Consider the following 17,990-nt stretch of genomic DNA (forward strand, 5'->3'; position numbering starts at 1 on the left):
AATAATGACAATTACAACAATACTGAATGAACACTTATTTTAACGTAATAATAATACATCAATAAAATCAATTTAGCCTCAAATAAATAATGAAACATGTTCAATTTGGTTTAAATAATGCAAAAACAAAGTGCTGGAGAAGGAAGTAAAAATTGTAATATGTGCCATGTAAGAAAGCTAATGTTTCAGTTCCTTGCTCAGAACATGAGAACATATGAAAGCTGGTGGTTCCTTTTAACATGAGTCTTCAATATTCCCAGGTAAGAAGTTTTAGGTTAGTTATTATAGGAATTATAGGACTATTTTTCTCTATACCATTTGTATTTCATTAACCTTTGACTATTGGATGTTCTTATAGGCACTTTAGTATTGCCAGTGTAACAGTATAGCTTTCGTCCCTCTCCTCGCTCCTACCTGGGCTCGAACCAGGAACACAATGAAAACAGCTACCCCTCGAAGCAGCATTACCCATGCAGAGCAAGGAGAACAACTACTCCATGTCTCAGAGCGAGTGACGTTTGAAACGCTATTAGCGCGCACCCCGCTAACTAGCTTGCCATTTCACATCACATCGTTACACCAGCCTAATCTTGGGGGTTGAAAGGCTTGAATTCATAAACAGCAGAGCTGCTGGCAAAAAGTGCTGTTTGAATGAATGCTTATGAGCCTGCTGGTGTCCACCATCGCTCAGTCAGACTGCTCTATCAAATCATAGACTTAATTATAACATAATAACACACAGAAATACGAGCATTCATATTATTCATTAATATGGTCGAATCCGGAAACTATCATCTCGAAAACAAAACATTTATTCTTTCAGTGAAATACGGAACCGTTCCGTATTTTATCTAATGGGAGGCATCCATCAGTCTAAAGATTCCTGTTACATTACACAACCTTCAATGTTGTCATAATTCCTTCAAATTCTGGCAAATTAGTTCGCAATGAGCCATGCGGCCCAAACTGTTGCATATAGCCTGATTCTGCGTGCAATGAACGCAAGAGAAGTGACACAATTTCACCTGGTTAATATTGCCTGCTAACCTGGATTTATTTTAGCTAAATATGCAGGTTTAAAAATATATACTTCTTTGTATTGATTTTAAGAAAGGCATTGATGTTTATGGTTAGGTACACGTTGGAGCAACGACAGTCCTTTTTCAGAATGCGCACCGCATCGATTATATGCAACGCAGGACATACTAGAGAAACTAGTAATATCATCAACCATGTGTAGTTATAACTAGTGATTATGATTAAGTTTAATGCTAGCTAGCAACTTACCTTGGCTTCTTATTGCATTCGCGTAACAGACAGGCTCCTCGTGAGGCAGGTGGTTAGAGAGTTGGACTAGTTAACCGTAAGGTTGCAAGATTGAATCCCTGAGCTGACAAGGTAAAAATCTGTCGTTCTGCCCTTGAACAAGGCAGTTAACCCACTGTTCCTTTTTATTTATTTCGATTTTATTTCACCTTTATTTAACCAGGTAGGCTAGTTGAGAACACCTTTATTTAACCAGGTAGGCTAGTTGAGAACACCTTTATTTAACCAGGTAGGCAAGTTGAGAACACCTTTATTTAACCAGGTGGGCAAGTTGAGAACAAGTTCTCATTTACAATTGTGACCTGGCCAAGATAAAGCAAAGCAGTTCGACACATACAACGACAAAGAGTTACACATGGAGTAAAACAAACATACAGTCAATAATACAGTATAAACAAGTCTATATACGATGTGAGCAAATGAGGTGAGATAAGGGAGGTAAAGGCAAAAAAAAGGCCATGGTGGCAAAGTAAATACAATATAGCAATTAAAACACTGGAATGGTAGATTTGCAGTGGAAGAATGTGCAAAGTAGAAATAAAAATAATGGGGTGCAAGGGAGCAGAATAAATAAATAAATAAAATAAATACAGTAGGGAAAGAGGTAGTTGTTTGGGCTAAATTATAGGTGGGCTATGTACAGGTGCAGTAATCTGTGAGCTGCTCTGACAGCTGGTGCTTAAAGCTAGTGAGGGAGATAAGTGTTTCAGAGATTTTTGTAGTTCGTTCCAGTCATTGGCAGCAGAGAACTGGAAAGAGAGGGGGCCAAAGAAATAATTGGTTTTGGGGGTGACCAGAGAGATATACCTGCTGGAGCGCGTGCTACAGGTGGGTGATGCTATGGTGACCAGCGAGCTGAGATAAGGGGGAACTTTACCTAGCAGGGTCTTGTAGATGACATGGAGCCAGTGGGTTTGGCGACGAGTATGAAGTGAGGGCCAGCCAACGAGAGCGTACAGGTCGCAATGGTGGGTAGTACAGTGCCTTGCGAAAGTATTCGGCCCCCTTGAACTTTGCAACCTTTTGCCACATTTCAGGCTTCAAACATAAAGATATAAAACTGTATTTTTTTGTGAAGAATCAACAACAAGTGGGACACAATCATGAAGTGGAACGACATTTATTGGATATTTCAAACTTTTTTAACAAATCAAAAACTGAAAAATTGGGCGTGCAAAATTATTCAGCCCCCTTAAGTTAATACTTTGTAGCGCCACCTTTTGCTGCGATTACAGCTGTAAGTCGCTCGGGGTATGTCTCTATCAGTTTTGCACATCGAGAGACTGCATTTTTTTCCCATTCCTCCTTGCAAAACAGCTCGAGCTCAGTGAGGTTGGATGGAGAGCATTTGTGAACAGCAGTTTTCAGTTCTTTCCACAGATTCTCGATTGGATTCAGGTCTGGACTTTGACTTGGCCATTCTAACACCTGGATATGTTTATTTTTGAACCATTCCATTGTAGATTTTGCTTTATGTTTTGGATCATTGTCTTGTTGGAAGACAAATCTCCGTCCCAGTCTCAGGTCTTTTGCAGACTCCATCAGGTTTTCTTCCAGAATGGTCCTGTATTTGGCTCCATCCATCTTCCCATCAATTTTAACCATCTTCCCTGTCCCTGCTGAAGAAAAGCAGGCCCAAACCATGATGCTGCCACCACCATGTTTGACAGTGGGGATGGTGTGTTCAGCTGTGTTGCTTTTACGCCAAACATAACATTTTGCATTGTTGCCAAAAAGTTCAATTTTGGTTTCATCTGACCAGAGCACCTTCTTCCACATGTTTGGTGTGTCTCCCAGGTGGCTTGTGGCAAACTTTAAACGACACTTTTTATGGATATCTTTAAGAAATGGCTTTCTTCTTGCCACTCTTCCATAAAGGCTAGATTTGTGCAATATACGACTGATTGTTGTCCTATGGACAGAGTCTCCCACCTCAGCTGTAGATCTCTGCAGTTCATCCAGAGTGATGGGCCTCTTGGCTGCATTTCTGATCAGTCTTCTCCTTGTATGAGCTGAAAGTTTAGAGGGACGGCCAGGTCTTGGTAGATTTGCAGTGGTCTGATACTCCTTCCATTTCAATATTATCGCTTGCACAGTGCTCCTTGGGATGTTTAAAGCTTGGGAAATCTTTTTGTATCCAAATCCAGCTTTAAACTTCTTCACAACAGTATCTCGGACCTGCCTGGTGTGTTCCTTGTTCTTCATGATGCTCTCTGCGCTTTTAACGGACCTCTGAGACTATCACAGTGCAGGTGCATTTATACGGAGACTTGATTACACACAGGTGGATTGTATTTATCATCATTAGTCATTTAGGTCAACATTGGATCATTCAGAGATCCTCACTGAACTTCTGGAGAGAGTTTGCTGCACTGAAAGTAAAGGGGCTGAATAATTTTGCACGCCCAATTTTTCAGTTTTTGATTTGTTAAAAAAGTTTGAAATATCCAATAAATGTCGTTCCACTTCATGATTGTGTCCCACTTGTTGTTGATTCTTCACAAAAAAATACAGTTTTATATCTTTATGTTTGAAGCCTGAAATGTGGCAAAAGGTCGCAAAGTTCAAGGGGGCCGAATACTTTCGCAAGGCACTGTATATGGGGCTTTGGTGACAAAACGGATTGCACTGTGATAGACTGCATCCAATTTGTTGAGTAGGGTATTGGAGGCTATTTTGTAAATGACAAGGCCGTCATTGAAAATAAGAACTTGCCTAGTTAAATAAAGATTTTTAAAAAACGGATTTCCGATTGTTATGAAAACTTGAAATCGGCCCTAATTAATCGGCCGTTCCGATTAATCGGTCGACATCTAATCCATACACCCACCCTCACCCCACCCCACCCACCGCCATTCCCCCCTGTACTAGCAGCGGATGCAGTCACGGTGTGCTTTATGTGTAGGAACAGGTGTCATCTTGAAACATCACTTTAAAGCAAGGGCTTGTTATGTTCTACATTCACTGGGCCCTCAAACACATACATTCACACACGAGAGACATGAATGCAGCCGCATCTGCACCGCGGAACAAATAGCACTGTGTGTGAGTGAGAGAGGGAAAGACGGAAAGAGCCACAACAGTAATTAATTGCACTGAACTGCATTCTATTGTGAATGCTTTATCAGAGATGACTTACTGAGTCGAGGGAGAGGGAATGTGTGTGTGATCATAGATCAATGTGGCTTGCCATGACATTACATGGTAACTGCCACTGATGGTTTTTCAATTTCAACTTGTTGTAATTTTCTGTAACGAAGTTTGCGACAATATAAACCACTATGGATATAATAAGCGATGGATTGGTACTACTGTACTGTATGAGATCAGTGGTCCTGTGTGGCTCAGTTGGTAGACCATGGCACTTGGAACGCCAAGGGTGGTGGGTTTGATTCCTGCTGGGGCCACCCAACGCAAAAATGTATGCATGCATGACTAAGTCACTTTGGATAAAAGCATTTGCTTAATGGCATATACAGTATATAAACTCAGCAAAAAAAGAAATGTCCTCTAGCTGTCAACTGCGTTTATTTTCAGCAAACTTAACATGTAAATATTTGTAGGAACATAAGATTCAACAACTGAGAAACAAACTGAACAAGTCCCACAGACATGTGACTAACAGAAATGGAATAATGTGTCCCTGAACAAAAAGGGGGGGGGGGGGGGGGGGGGGGGGGGGCAAAATAAAAAGTAACAGTATCTGGTGTGGCCACCAGCTGCATTAAGTACTGCAGTGCATCTCCTCCTCTTGGACTGCACCAGATTTGTCAGTTTTTGCTGCGAGATGTTGCCCCACTCTTCCACCAAGGCACCTGCACTGATGAGCAGGGGCCCTGGGCATCTTTCTTTTGGTGTTTTCAGAGTCAGTCGAAAGGCCTCTTAGTGTCCTAAATTTTCACAACTGTGACCTTAATTTAATCTGTAAACTGTTAGTGTCTTAATGACCGTTTCACAGGTGCATGTTCATTAATTGTTTATGATTCATTGAACAAGCATGGGAAAGAGTGTTTAAACACTTTACAATGAAGATCTGTGAAGTTATTTGGATTTTTACTAATTATCTTTGAAAGACAGGGTCCTGAAAAAGGGACGTTTATTTTTTTGTTGAGTTTATGTATATTAAATACTTACGTTGTGTTGCTCTGCGATGGTAGGTGAAAGGCAGTAACTTCATCAATCATCAGTACAGAGTGACAGACGGTAATGTGACCTGTAATCTGTACTCAGGGTCACATAGCTACTCACTTTACTGTTACTTAGGCATTCCCAATGAACTGCTCAATCGACCTTCACTCAGTCTGCACAACAGGCCAAACAGTGTTACTTGATTGCTTCGTGGTACCAGATTGACCCAGACTGTCCCCCAAATGGCACACTATTCCCTTTATAGTGCACTATTTTAGACCAGAGCCCTATGCCCTGGTCAAAAGTAATGGACTTTAAAGGGAATAGGGTTCCATTTGGGACAGACACTGTTGGGGGCGGTTACCTCAGTCGGCCACCACGGCCTCCCTCACCGAGTGACGCTGGAGGAAGGGAACAGTAAGACCCACGGTTACATCCCATACACCTCCCAGAGATCACCACAGGCCCAATATGCCATGGTACTGCCAATGCCCCTCAAGCAACAGCGCCAAACATGTTAGAAGTGCAGCAGCATCAAGTCAACTGTAAACCAAGGTCCAGTACCAAATGCCAACATATTCTCTAGGAAATAGGGTGCCATTTGCAACACATTCCATATGTGACAACTGTCCCCATTGTGTCCTCAGGCTAACACCCTTCCTGCCTCAAAGATAAATAACCTATTACTACCAACAATTACACAATGATTAATGATTAACATTGGCAAAGTTCTGATTCACTTGTTGTGGAGGGTCTATGTGATGTTTCCTGTTGTCTGAGTGTTTGACCTGTTCCCTATGTAATGCACCAGTGCTACCAATGACATGTTCTAATTCAGAGCCCTGAGTGCACTGCTTCTGACCATAAGTAGTGCTTTATATAGAGACCGTGGTGCCATTTGAGACTCACAAAGATATTCTGGCTGTACTGGTATAAGAGCCTTAGTGCTGCTTGCTGTCTTGCCTGGCACCACAACAGAACAGTCAAGTTCATGTGTTGTTGAGAGTCATGTGGAACAAAGCCTCAAACAATAGATAACATCTGCTGTTTATAATTGAGCCCATTATGGAGGGAATATGCTGGGAAGGAGAGAAGAAAAGGATTCATTGGCAAGGCTTGTAAATTCATACACGAGAGAGAGATGAAGGGAACGTGTTGGAAGGAGAGAGAAAGAAAAAAGATGAAGGGAATGTCAGGAAGGAGAGAGGGAAAGAAAGAAAAAGATAATGAGATGGAGGTAATATGTCAGGAAGGAGAGAGAGAAAAATAGAAATGGAGAGAGAGAATGAGATGGAGTTAACTCTGTCGGGAAGGAGAGAGAGAAATATAGAAAGAGAACTTCGGGAAGGAGAGCGAAAGAGTGAGAAAAGAGAAAAAGAGTCGAGAAAGAGAGATGGAGGAAATGTTGGGAAGGAAAGAAGGAGAAAAGATAGAAAAAGGAAAGATTGAGAGAAAGAATGAAATGAAGATAATACATATGTCAGGAAGGAGAGATAGAAATAGAAATATAAAGAAAGAAAGATGGAGAGAATATGTTGGGAAGGAGAGCGAGAGAAACACATATAGAAAGAAAGGTGGAGAGAATATGTTGGGAAGGAGAGAGCGAGAGATCAAAAGAAAGAGAAATAGTGATGGAGAGAATGTTGGGAAGGAGAGAGAAAGGAAGAAAGGAGAAAAAGCGAGAGAGAAAATGAGATGAAGGTCATACAGTATGTCTGAAGGAGAAAGAACAGGAAAAAGAGAAGTAGATAGAGAGAAAAGAGATGAAGGTCATACAGTATGTCTGAAGGAGAAAGAGCAGGAAAAGAGAAGTAGATAGAGAGAAAAAGAGAATGAAATGGTAATGCAATATGTCGGGAAGGGGAGAGAGAGAAATAGATGGAGGTTATATTTCGGGAAGTAGAGAGAAAGAGAAACTGAGAAAGAGAAGAGAGAACGAGCGAGAAAGAGAGCGAAAGAGAGCTTGCTATGAGTTCAAGGTGTATAACGCGTAGGTTCACATTGTGGTAGGAACATGCCAGGAAGGAGAGAAGGGGATTCATTGACGAGGGCTTGACGAGGGCTTGTAAAATCCCACAGGAAAGAGATTGCTTTGAGATCCAAGGTGCCTTCCACTCTGGATTGGGTCTCATCTAGGCACCACGATAACTTCAAGTAAAATGTTACTGAGGAAAATCACACAACTGGGCCGTTTCCACATAAGAAAATTCTACATCTCCTGGTTACACATCTCCTGGTCCTGGTATGACAGGTTTACTGGAGAAGGACCACCCTGAACTAAACCTATACTTAGATTATCAGTCAGATGAAGGCAAGATTGGGTCGATATGCCAGCGTGGATCATAACCAAGACTGTTCTCCATTTGGCCACAGACCACGCTTGCGATAAGAACCATGAATGCAGGCAGCGGTCAGGTATCACAGGAGCACAGGGAACATGGAACATGGAACTACCACTCTAGACTGCTACCTTGCTCTCCAACCAAGGCGTATGGATTGAGGAACGAACTGAAATGGTCACAGAAGCACCAAATGTATAAATAACGCTACTGAATGGCTGACTGATACAGTATCATGGATCTATTTCAAAACAAAGTATATTCTAATGCATTGATTCCATCTGAAATACACTGCTGAATTATTGAACTCTTTAATGACTTTGCCTCCCAGATTGGTAAAATGACGAGTTGGCCAGGTTGTTAATGCCACTGAATCATTTCATTCACTGAGCCAATTATTTAAGTAGTGAAAATACATCCCCCTCTATAGAACCCTACTGAACTCTTGAATGAATTACATTTTTGTCCAATCAGTGCACAATTGGAGGACATGGAGAATTTATGGACATCGTGCAATAAAGTTAATTGCATTTGTCTGTGGGCTGCATTGCATACCATCATCAATAATAAAATGTTGACAATGGTTGACTCAATATTTACAAACCTGAAACTACCTACCACGTCACTAACAGCAAAGCAGAGGACAATCTGAACTGGACAAGAAGTGATGTGTTTAGTCTTGGGAGGAAAAAATGTTTGTCTCTGTGTTCATTTTGAAGGAAGATGCTAACTAGTATTAGTGCAATGACTAGACTCTATGGTACGCTAGTAGGTGTGTGTGTGTGTGTACACACAAACGGATTCAGCTACTTCAGCCACACCGTTGCTGATAGGTGTATCAAATAGAGCACACAGCCATGCAATCGCCATAAACAAATATTGGCTGTACAATGGCCTTACTGAAGAGCTCAGTGACTTTCAATGTGGCACCAGCGTCATAGGATGCCACCTTTCCAACAAGTAACTTCGTCAAATTTTTACCCTGCTAGAGCTGTCCCGGTCAACTGTAAGTGCTGTTATTGTGAAGTGGAAACGTCTAGGAGAAACAATGGCTCAGTCAAAAAGTGGTAGGCCACACAAGCACACAGAACGAGACCGCTGAAGCACGTAAAAATCGTCTGTCCTCGGTTGCAACACCCAAACTACCTCTGGAAGCAACGTCAGCACAAGAAAAGTTTGCCGTGAGCTTCATGAAATGGGTTTCCATGGCCGAGCAGCCGCACACAAGCCTTAGATAACCATGCGTCGGTTGGAGTGGTGTAAAGCTCGCCGCCATTGGACTCTGGAGCAGTGGAAACATATTCTCTGGAGTGATGAATCACACTTCACCACCTGGCAGTCTGACAGACGAATCTGGGTTTGGCGGATGCCATGAAAACGCTACCTGGCCTAACGCATAGTGCCAACTGTAATGTTTGGTGGAGGAGGAATAATGGTCTGGGGCTGTTTTTTCTTAGTTCGGGCTAGGCCCCTTAGTTCCAGTGAAGGGAAATCTGAATGCTACAGCATACAATGACATTCTAGAATCTAGACAATTCTGTGCTTCCAACTTTGTGGCAACAGTTTGGGGAAGGCTCTTTCCGGTTTCAGCATGACAATGCCCCTGTGCACAAAACGGGGTTCATACAGAAGTAGTTTGTCGAGATCAGCGTGGAAGAACTTGGCTGGCCTGCACAGAGCCCTGACCTCAACCCCAACGAACACCTTTCTGATGAAATGGAACGCTGACTGCGAGCCAGGCCTAATTGCCCAACATCAGTGCCTGACCTCACTAATTTTCATGGCTGAACGGAAGCAAGTCACCGCAGCAATGTTCCAACATCTATTGGAAAGCCTACCCAGAAGAGTGAAGGCTGTTATAGCAGCAAAGGGAGGACCAACATAGCGCAATGACTGGAAGCCTAATGCTAGTTAGCATTGGCTCAAACTACCTCTAACTTCCCTCAAACTGAACGCAGAGACACAAAAATGGTATCCATGAGTTCTTCTGACTCTGGGGAAGTAGATAAAGGAATAGCCAAAATACCAAAGTATCCCTCTATTGTAGGGCTACCCCTCTAATTCAGATGAGCATCGGCAGCATGTTAAGCCTTTCTTTGACATGGGATAGGTAGGTGTTACCCCAGTAACATTGAATGGGTTCGAAACCAATAAATCAGAATTTGCCACATGCTTCGTAAACAACAACCTATGAGTTCTTCTCAACAATGCAAAGAGAAAAATAGAGAAATAATAAGGAATAAATACACAATAGCTGTGTTCATATACACTCATACTAACCGTTCCATTTGTGACGGAAATGGAGTATATACTGTATGTTATCCAGAGCGCAGTTTGTTAGTATGGGTATTCAAACACAGCTAATGAGCAACGATAACTTGGCTATATACACAGGGTAACAGTTCCGAGTCGATGTGGAGGGGTAAGAGGTAATTAAAGTAGATATGTACATATAGGTAGTGATAAAGTGACTAGGCAACAGGATAGATAATAAACAGTAACAGCAGTTTGTGATGAGACAAAAGAGTTAGTGCAAAAAGGGTCAATGCAGATAGTTAAATAGTTAACCAATAGCTACCCGGATGAACTATTTGGCGGTATTATGGCTTGGGGGGGTAGAAGGTTCTAGACTTAGTGCATCGGTACCACTTCCCGTACAGTAGCAAAGAGAACAGTCTTTGACTTGGATGGCTGGAGTCAATGGTATAGAGGTCCTGGATGGCAGGGAGCTCAGCCCCAGTGATGTACTGGGTGCCCCTTTACTCAAACATTGGTAGTAGGGCTGCATGATATCGGCAAAAAATATTATTACAATTTTTGTACCAAATATTGCGATTTTATTTGTGATCATAGATCAAAACACCTGTTGGAATCATAGAAATAGAATGATCTAGAGTTTGGCAGAGAGCAAAATACACAAACAAATTGTATCATGTAGAAAATGTGGATTTATATTAAGAAGCAAAGTGGAAAGCTGCATAGTTCAAGTTAGGAATCTATTGACTGCATGCTGCTTTTTGGTCAATGCATGCTGAGTGAATCTGGAACATGAGGAACTGCCTGAGTAGAGAACACTGTCAACTATAAATCAAAACTGAAAAAGAAAAGAATGGATGGCGGTTCAAAATATCACAGCCTCTTCCGATATGGACATTGTGCATCCCAATTTCAATAAAAATGTGGATAATTGTGCAGCTCTAATTGGCAGTGTTGCAGGCTAGCTCCTAACATGCTGCAGGACCCAGGCAAGGTGCTGAGCAGCAGCAGCCAGGGCTGGGTGGGCCCGGGACAGTGGTAACACTTTAAATCAGAGGACTGGTTCATTGTAATGGCTGGAACAGAATAAAATGTTTGATGCCATTCCAGCCATTATTATGAGCCGTCCTACCCTCACCAGCCTCCACTGTGTAGTGTAGGCGACAGGTTTAGGTGACTTACCAAATCTCTGGGGCTTTGCATCTGGGGTTCTGCATTCTAGGGGAGACAGGGGATAGAAGAACTGTAGTCAATGACAGATGTTTGCAGCAACACTACATCAAATCTAACTGAGGGAGGAGCATCTACAGTGTACATCAGGCAAACTCCTATCTGGACCTTGAAGCCAGTTCCACTGCTGAGTTTCATTCTTCCTCACTAATCAACGACTGGTTTAGACCTGGGACACCAGGTAGGTGCAATTAAACATCAGGTAGAAGAGAAAAGCAGCAGTGTTCTGGACCTCCAGGCTCATATGAATACCACTGGAGAAAATGAACAGCAATGAAATCTAAAATGTCTAATAATGATCCATGTATCTTCAGTAACATGCATTTATCTGGACTGTACAGTGGTACCAGTAACAAGTGTTTCACATACCAATAGAGAAAGCATTTCTTTATCAAACTGCACATCTATACGCACCACTACAGGCCCTCTATAGATATCATTATATCAGTAATCATTGCCTAGGGTGAGGAATGTCCTGCTCCAGCGCTCTATCCCACAACTACAGAGTAAGAAGAACCAGGCCTATGTTCACCCTGGGGGGAGAAGCGGTTCTCTCTCCCATGTGTAATTTAACTAACCCTAACCCTGGGGGTAGAAGCGGTTCTCTCCCCCATGTGTAATTTAACTAACCCTAACCCTGGGGGTAGAAGAGGTTCTCTCCCCCACGTGTAATTTAACTAACCCTAACAGTGGGGGTAGAAGAGGTTCTCTCCTTTCATGTGTAATTTAACTAACCCTAACCCTGGGGGTAGAAGAGGTTCTCTCCCCCACGTGTAATTTAACTATCCCTAACCCTGGGGGTAGAAGAGGTTCTCTCCTTTCATGTGTAATTTAACTAACCCTAACCCTGGGGGTAGAAGAGGTTCTCTTTCCCCAGTGTAATTTAACTAACCCTAACCCTGGGGGGTAGAAGCGGTTCTCTCTCCCATGTGTAATTTAACTAACCCTAACCCTGGGGGTAGAAGAGGTTCTCTCCTTTCATGTGTAATTTAACTAACCCTAACACTGGGGGTAGAAGAGGTTCTCTCCTTTCATGTGTAATTTAACAAACCCTAACCCTGGGGGTAGAAGAGGTTCTCTCCTTTCATGTGTAATTTAACGAACCCTAACCCTGGGGGTAGAAGAGGTTCTCTTTCCCCAGTGTAATTTAACTAACCCTAACCCTGGGGGTAGAAGAGGTTCTCGCCTTTAATGTGTAATTTAACTAACCCTAACCCTGGGGGTAGAAGAGGTTCTCCTTTCATGTGTCAGATGAGACGGCAGCAGACAGATTAATCGATCGAGTCTGCGTTCCAAAAGGGCACCCTATTCCCTATATAGTGTACTACTTTTGACCAGAGCACTATGGGCCCAGGTAAAAAGTAGTGCACTACATATGGAATAGGGTGGCATTTGGGATACATATTGAGTGAAAGAAACCTGGTCTATTCAGAGGATGAGTATTGATCCCAATAAGGCTCTGATGAACAGCCATAGACCCAGAGTGACAGCCAGCCAATATGGTGTGCGAGTCTTCAGTTGTAATAACTCATCGACAGGGGGTGGTGAGGTTGATTGAACCTGCTGTTGGGTGGTGGTGAAGACTGGGCTCCACTAACGGAGAGGAGAAAACCACTTCCCATTATTATGACAACAGGGGGAATAACTCAGCTCAGTACTCGACAGGTGTTTAAGGACACTGGCGGTTGAGTTGGGAGATAATATAGGAGCCATTGATAATCTATTCTCTTTATAGTGCCTCTGGTTAAAAGTAGTGCACTATGTAGGGAATGAATACGGTGCCATTTGAGACGTATAAACTGACTTAGTCCTCATAAATAACTCCAGCATTAACACTTTTTTTTTTTAACCTTTATTTAACTAGGCAAGTCAGTTAAGAACAAAATCTTATTTTCAATGATGGCCTCGTTCTGTTCAGGGGCAGAACGACAGATTTGTACCTTGTCAGCTCGGGGATTCGATCTTGCAACCTTCCGGTTACTAGTCCAACGCTCTAACCACTGGGCTACGCTGCCGCCCTGCTCGTCAGACACTAATAAAAGTCCAAATGTGTTGTATTATTGTATTATTTAAGAAACAATAAAACCTTTCAATTTAAAAAAATTAACCCCTTGAACGTCTATGTACACACAATATATGTATATGATATGTACATTACATTTGACTGTTAATGTTTACATGAGTCAATCTCAAACAGTGTCGTCACCCTCTAGACAATACCGTGGCTGTGTCATTGGGCTCTGGTCTAAAGTAGTGCAGCATAGGGCATAGGGGTCCATTTGGGAGGTATTTCATGTCACTGAAACATTACTCCCAGGTCTACTGGTTTGGAGTGTGTTGGTGCTGCTTGCTCAATCTGATTGATAATCCACACAATGTGCATTTCTCAGTCTGTCCCTGGCCTGACTGTTCCCTCATCCATCCATCCATCTAATCTGTTCTGAGGGAGCTGAGCGCTACAGGTTCCCACTGAGAATAACTGGATCAGGGGTTTCGTCCCGAATGGCAGCCTACTGGCACCCTGTTCCCTATAGCACACTACTTTTGACCAAGATTTTTGGGCTTTGGTCAAAAGTAGTGCACTATGCAGGGAATATGGTGTCATTTGGGACTCAGCCCAGGATAAAGAGCAGCACAATCAATCAACACGCTGAACGGTCATGTGTTAGGAGAACAAGACTTACTGGAGAACTGGGAGATTAACTAGATCTGTGACAGGGTATAAGACACACAAACAACATACTAACACATACAACCACAGGACCTAACAACACACATACAACCACAGGACCTAACACCACACATACAACCACAGGACCTAACAACAACATACATACAATCACAGGACCTAACAACAACATACATACAATCACAGGACCTAACAACAACATACATACAATCACAGGACCTAACAACATAATACATACAACCACAGGACCTAACAACATACATACAACCACAGGACCTAACAACATACATACAAACTAACACACACATACTTTCCTGAGAGTAGGGGACATATGACAAATGGGGACTCTACTTTCTAAGGGTCCTAGAGAGGAGGGAAGTAGGGTTTGCTGTGATATGGGAGCAGAGAGACATACCACTTCTCTGGGCAGGAAGGTCTCCTCCTGTCGTAACACCACAAGCCCCACAGCCCCTCCCATGGGCGTGGCCCTCAGCAGACAGACCACCTCCTCCTGGGTCAACCCAACCAGGTCCACTCCGTTCACCTGGAAGGCAAATGGCCATTAGTAACATACAGATTCACATTCATTTTGAGACCGCTAAACCCCACTGAGATCACTAATATGATCCTTACAGCCTAAACATGTCTATGTGGCAGATTGTATGATGCCAACACAACATAAACCAACGCAAACAGAGATCTAGGAAGGGTGATCAGGCAGTGAGCGCTACTCCCTTCATCTCGGGTCTCACCTCCAGCAGCCTGTCTCCAGCCTTGAGGTGTCCGTCCTGGATGGCAGCTCCTCGGGGCAGGATGTTCTTCACGTAGATGGGCGCCGAGCCGCCGATGGGGACGTCACGCGATGTGATGCTGAAACCCAGACCCTCCGGACCTGAGGGAAGTGTGAGAAAAAGTGTGAAAAGGCCTATATTTGAACTTGCCTTCATATCACAGGTACACTAGGACGTACACAGCAACAAAACATATAGTCCAAATGGCCATAGAAAACCAAAACAGGCATTCCAAGAGGAAAATGGAACATGGGAAGGAATCTGGACGACTAGTAGGGAATGCTGAGACAAGACGCAGCAGTGTTGAACCTGCAGAACCCTCCCGGCCTAATGAGACCAACTCAGAGTGTAGAGGATGGGGATCGGACCGCTTCTCTCCCAGACGGCACCACATTCAGAATGTCTCAGAATGTCTGCCCAGCTTAATCCCTCTGTCTGACTGTCTGAGCTGTGTACGGTAATGCAAGCAAGGCAGAACGCAAACAGAGGATTCCAGAATGCTCAGAGGATTCTGTTTCAGAACACTCTAAATCCCTTCCATGTCAATAAGCCAATCAACTTCCCACCACAGTATGGGCACGTATTACACTTACCAGTAAATGGCTTAACCATCGCTATGCTTCACATGGTACACAGGATCTTTGAAGACACATTAGCTTGATTAGGAAAGACGTGCTCTAATTCCAGATTGATTGTGTTACAGCTTGGGATTTGTGAAGAGGCCAGTGAGTTGGAGTTACCAAGCAAACTAACCAAGTAAATCTATCATCCAAATAAGGTTTAGTCTGCACTCGACACATAACAAGCCAGGCAAAGTCTCATAAATTAATGTTAATCTGCAACTACTGTACTCGTTCAACCAAAGCAAACAAGGAATGGAAGGAGAAATGTCTTCCAGAACTTGGTGGATGATAACAGAGCTACGTTTACGTTGTCCTCCTACTAAATGGAACGATAGACACCTGGATGTGGTCAGTGGGGATCTTATTAACAGGAATCAACCAGGTTGGGAGTTACGGGCTGCTTTTCAAATGGCACCCTACAGTACTCCTTATATAGTGCACTCATTTTGACCAGCCCACTATAATATAGCGAATAGAGTGAAGGTTGTGATGCATCCCCGATTTCTGGCCTGGGCCTTTCAGTACTCTGGCTTGGTTCCAGGCCAGGAGTCCAGGACAGTGGAGACATCCCAACACAGTGCTGGTGTGCCATATGGACTGGGCCCTTCTATCTTCAACATTGCATTTGACACAGTGCACACTACACAGACAGAGTGGCTGCTTAGCAACAAGCCCTCTTGCCCACCACACCTGGCAGGAACACACACACACACCTGGTCCTTATGGCAGAGACCGGTATGTGTGTGTCTCCTATGGCAGAGGCCTGTGCCGTGCCAACTCTGTCCAGCTGTCAGTCACTGCATACACCCCTGAAGTGTGTTTCATTAGGAATTTATGGCTCAATCTGTAACACATTTTCTGTCCACCATTTCAGGCAAAAGTGTGAAGCTGTTTGGCCATCTTTATACAAGTCTATGGCTAGATCGAATGATTCTGAAGTGTGCATCTCTTCATGAATCAATGAGATGAGACTGGCATATGTTTATTTGGAAGCTACTGTAATAATTATATATTTCCACCCAAACCATTTGCTGCGTTCCTCCTAAACAGAACAAGTATTTATTTATCCAACCTCATCACACAGACCTAAACACAGCATTTTATTTGTAGAATCTAAGAGGCTAAATTCTTAGACTGAGGGAAAGTAACACTGAGTAAAATGGCCTGTTTCCAAGCGTGTACAAGTCAGTCAGAATACCTGTAATGATAAGAAGTAGAAGCTCAGTATTGAGAAGTCAGAGCTTGACCAGTCTTGATTAGTTGGCTCTGCAAGGTCATGGATCGTTACACTAAATATTTACACTAATAGCTCCTAACACCTTGTCTATTGTCCTCATATCACGGCCCAGTTCAGCTCAGTAGGTAACCTATGCCAAACATTTATTTAATAGGCATATAACAGAGTTCTAAAAATGTCTTAAGAACGACAGTCTATTTAGTTTATAGAGTCTATACTCATACAATTGTCAATTAAAGACCCAATATCAAACTTCAATTCAAACTTTATTTGAAGTGTATTTACAATAACACACTTAATAAAATAACCAAAACAAAGGCGTCATTGATTAAAGGGATCCTAACACCTCAAGCAATTTCACAGTACGACGCAAAGTACTTCAAATATAAGCATGATACAAACGATGAATAATTAAACCATTTTACCTGCTATAATTTAAGAAAGTAACTAAAGCTTTGTCAAATTCCAAATGCTACAGTAGGCCCCTTGATTTCTCATAGTTTCACCTTCAAGAAGCCTAATGCCTAAAAATCAGCCTACTTGAAACTGGTACTACCACAATTACAGTCTTTGTAGTCGTGGCAAACTGCACTTTATTCCGCCATTTGTTCTTTTTTGGAGGGTATTTAAATTTAGCTTATTTCATTAATTATTTGGGGGAATTTTGGATTTTTTTAATGTAGGTCTTGGCTTATCTTTACACTCTGTCTAATGTTTCATTTCATTAGAGATGTTGCATTTTATAATTTGACCTTTGAACACCTGTTGTTTTTTGACAAACAAATGCGGGGGGGGGGGGGGGGGGGGCTGTAACAATGGTGAGGTGTGAGTGTCAGGTTAACCACATGGTATGTCTCAGGATGGACAAAGGTGCAGTCAGGATCTGAACACCCCATGGTTCCTCTTATCCAACAGTCGGTGGAGAAACAAGTTTGAGTGTTCGGAGATGAAACACCTAAGTTCTTCTGCCTGGCATGGAAGTGGCAAGAGTCTTCAGAGGTGTAAGGATAATTAAGAGTCTGAAACTAGGGTATTTGGTTTTTGTTAGTTTTGGAGTTAAGCAAGGTTTTTCAGTTGTTCGGGCACACACATTTTCTGGAGGCGAAGCCGAAGTTTGGAGCCAAAGTCTAAGTCCCTTCGTCGGTGATTGGTCAACAGAGGGGATTCTTCAATAAAATCTTTGTCATTCAACGAGACAACTCATGCACATTTTTTATTGAAAAATACTGTACCAAACATTTTAGTTAGAAGTAAAATCGCGCGACTAATATTTCTACGGCAAAAACATCAAAATTAATAGACATCTTGAGTTGTCTTAGATTATTTCGGACTATTTTGAGGAAGTGCATACTATTGCCGCTTTTTTTTCAA

General features: G+C 42.6%; 1 protein-coding gene across 5 annotated transcripts in view; it reads right to left on the bottom strand.

The window, feature by feature from the left end:
- The window catches only part of LOC139376031 (partitioning defective 3 homolog), a 226,215-nt gene that overhangs the window by 89,295 nt on the left and 118,930 nt on the right, over positions 1-17,990 (bottom strand). For all 5 annotated transcript variants that reach the window (XM_071118114.1, XM_071118112.1, XM_071118115.1 and 2 more), the window contains exons 11-13: positions 14,721-14,860; positions 14,384-14,512; positions 11,232-11,267 (exon numbers count right to left, since the gene is read on the bottom strand). In XM_071118114.1, coding sequence (XP_070974215.1) covers positions 11,232-11,267; positions 14,384-14,512; positions 14,721-14,860 — 305 coding nt within the window. The remainder of the gene's footprint in view (positions 1-11,231; positions 11,268-14,383; positions 14,513-14,720; positions 14,861-17,990) is intronic.

The sequence above is a fragment of the Oncorhynchus clarkii genome, chromosome 20 (assembly GCF_045791955.1).
Source record: "Oncorhynchus clarkii lewisi isolate Uvic-CL-2024 chromosome 20, UVic_Ocla_1.0, whole genome shotgun sequence".
Classification (NCBI taxonomy): domain Eukaryota; kingdom Metazoa; phylum Chordata; class Actinopteri; order Salmoniformes; family Salmonidae; genus Oncorhynchus; species Oncorhynchus clarkii.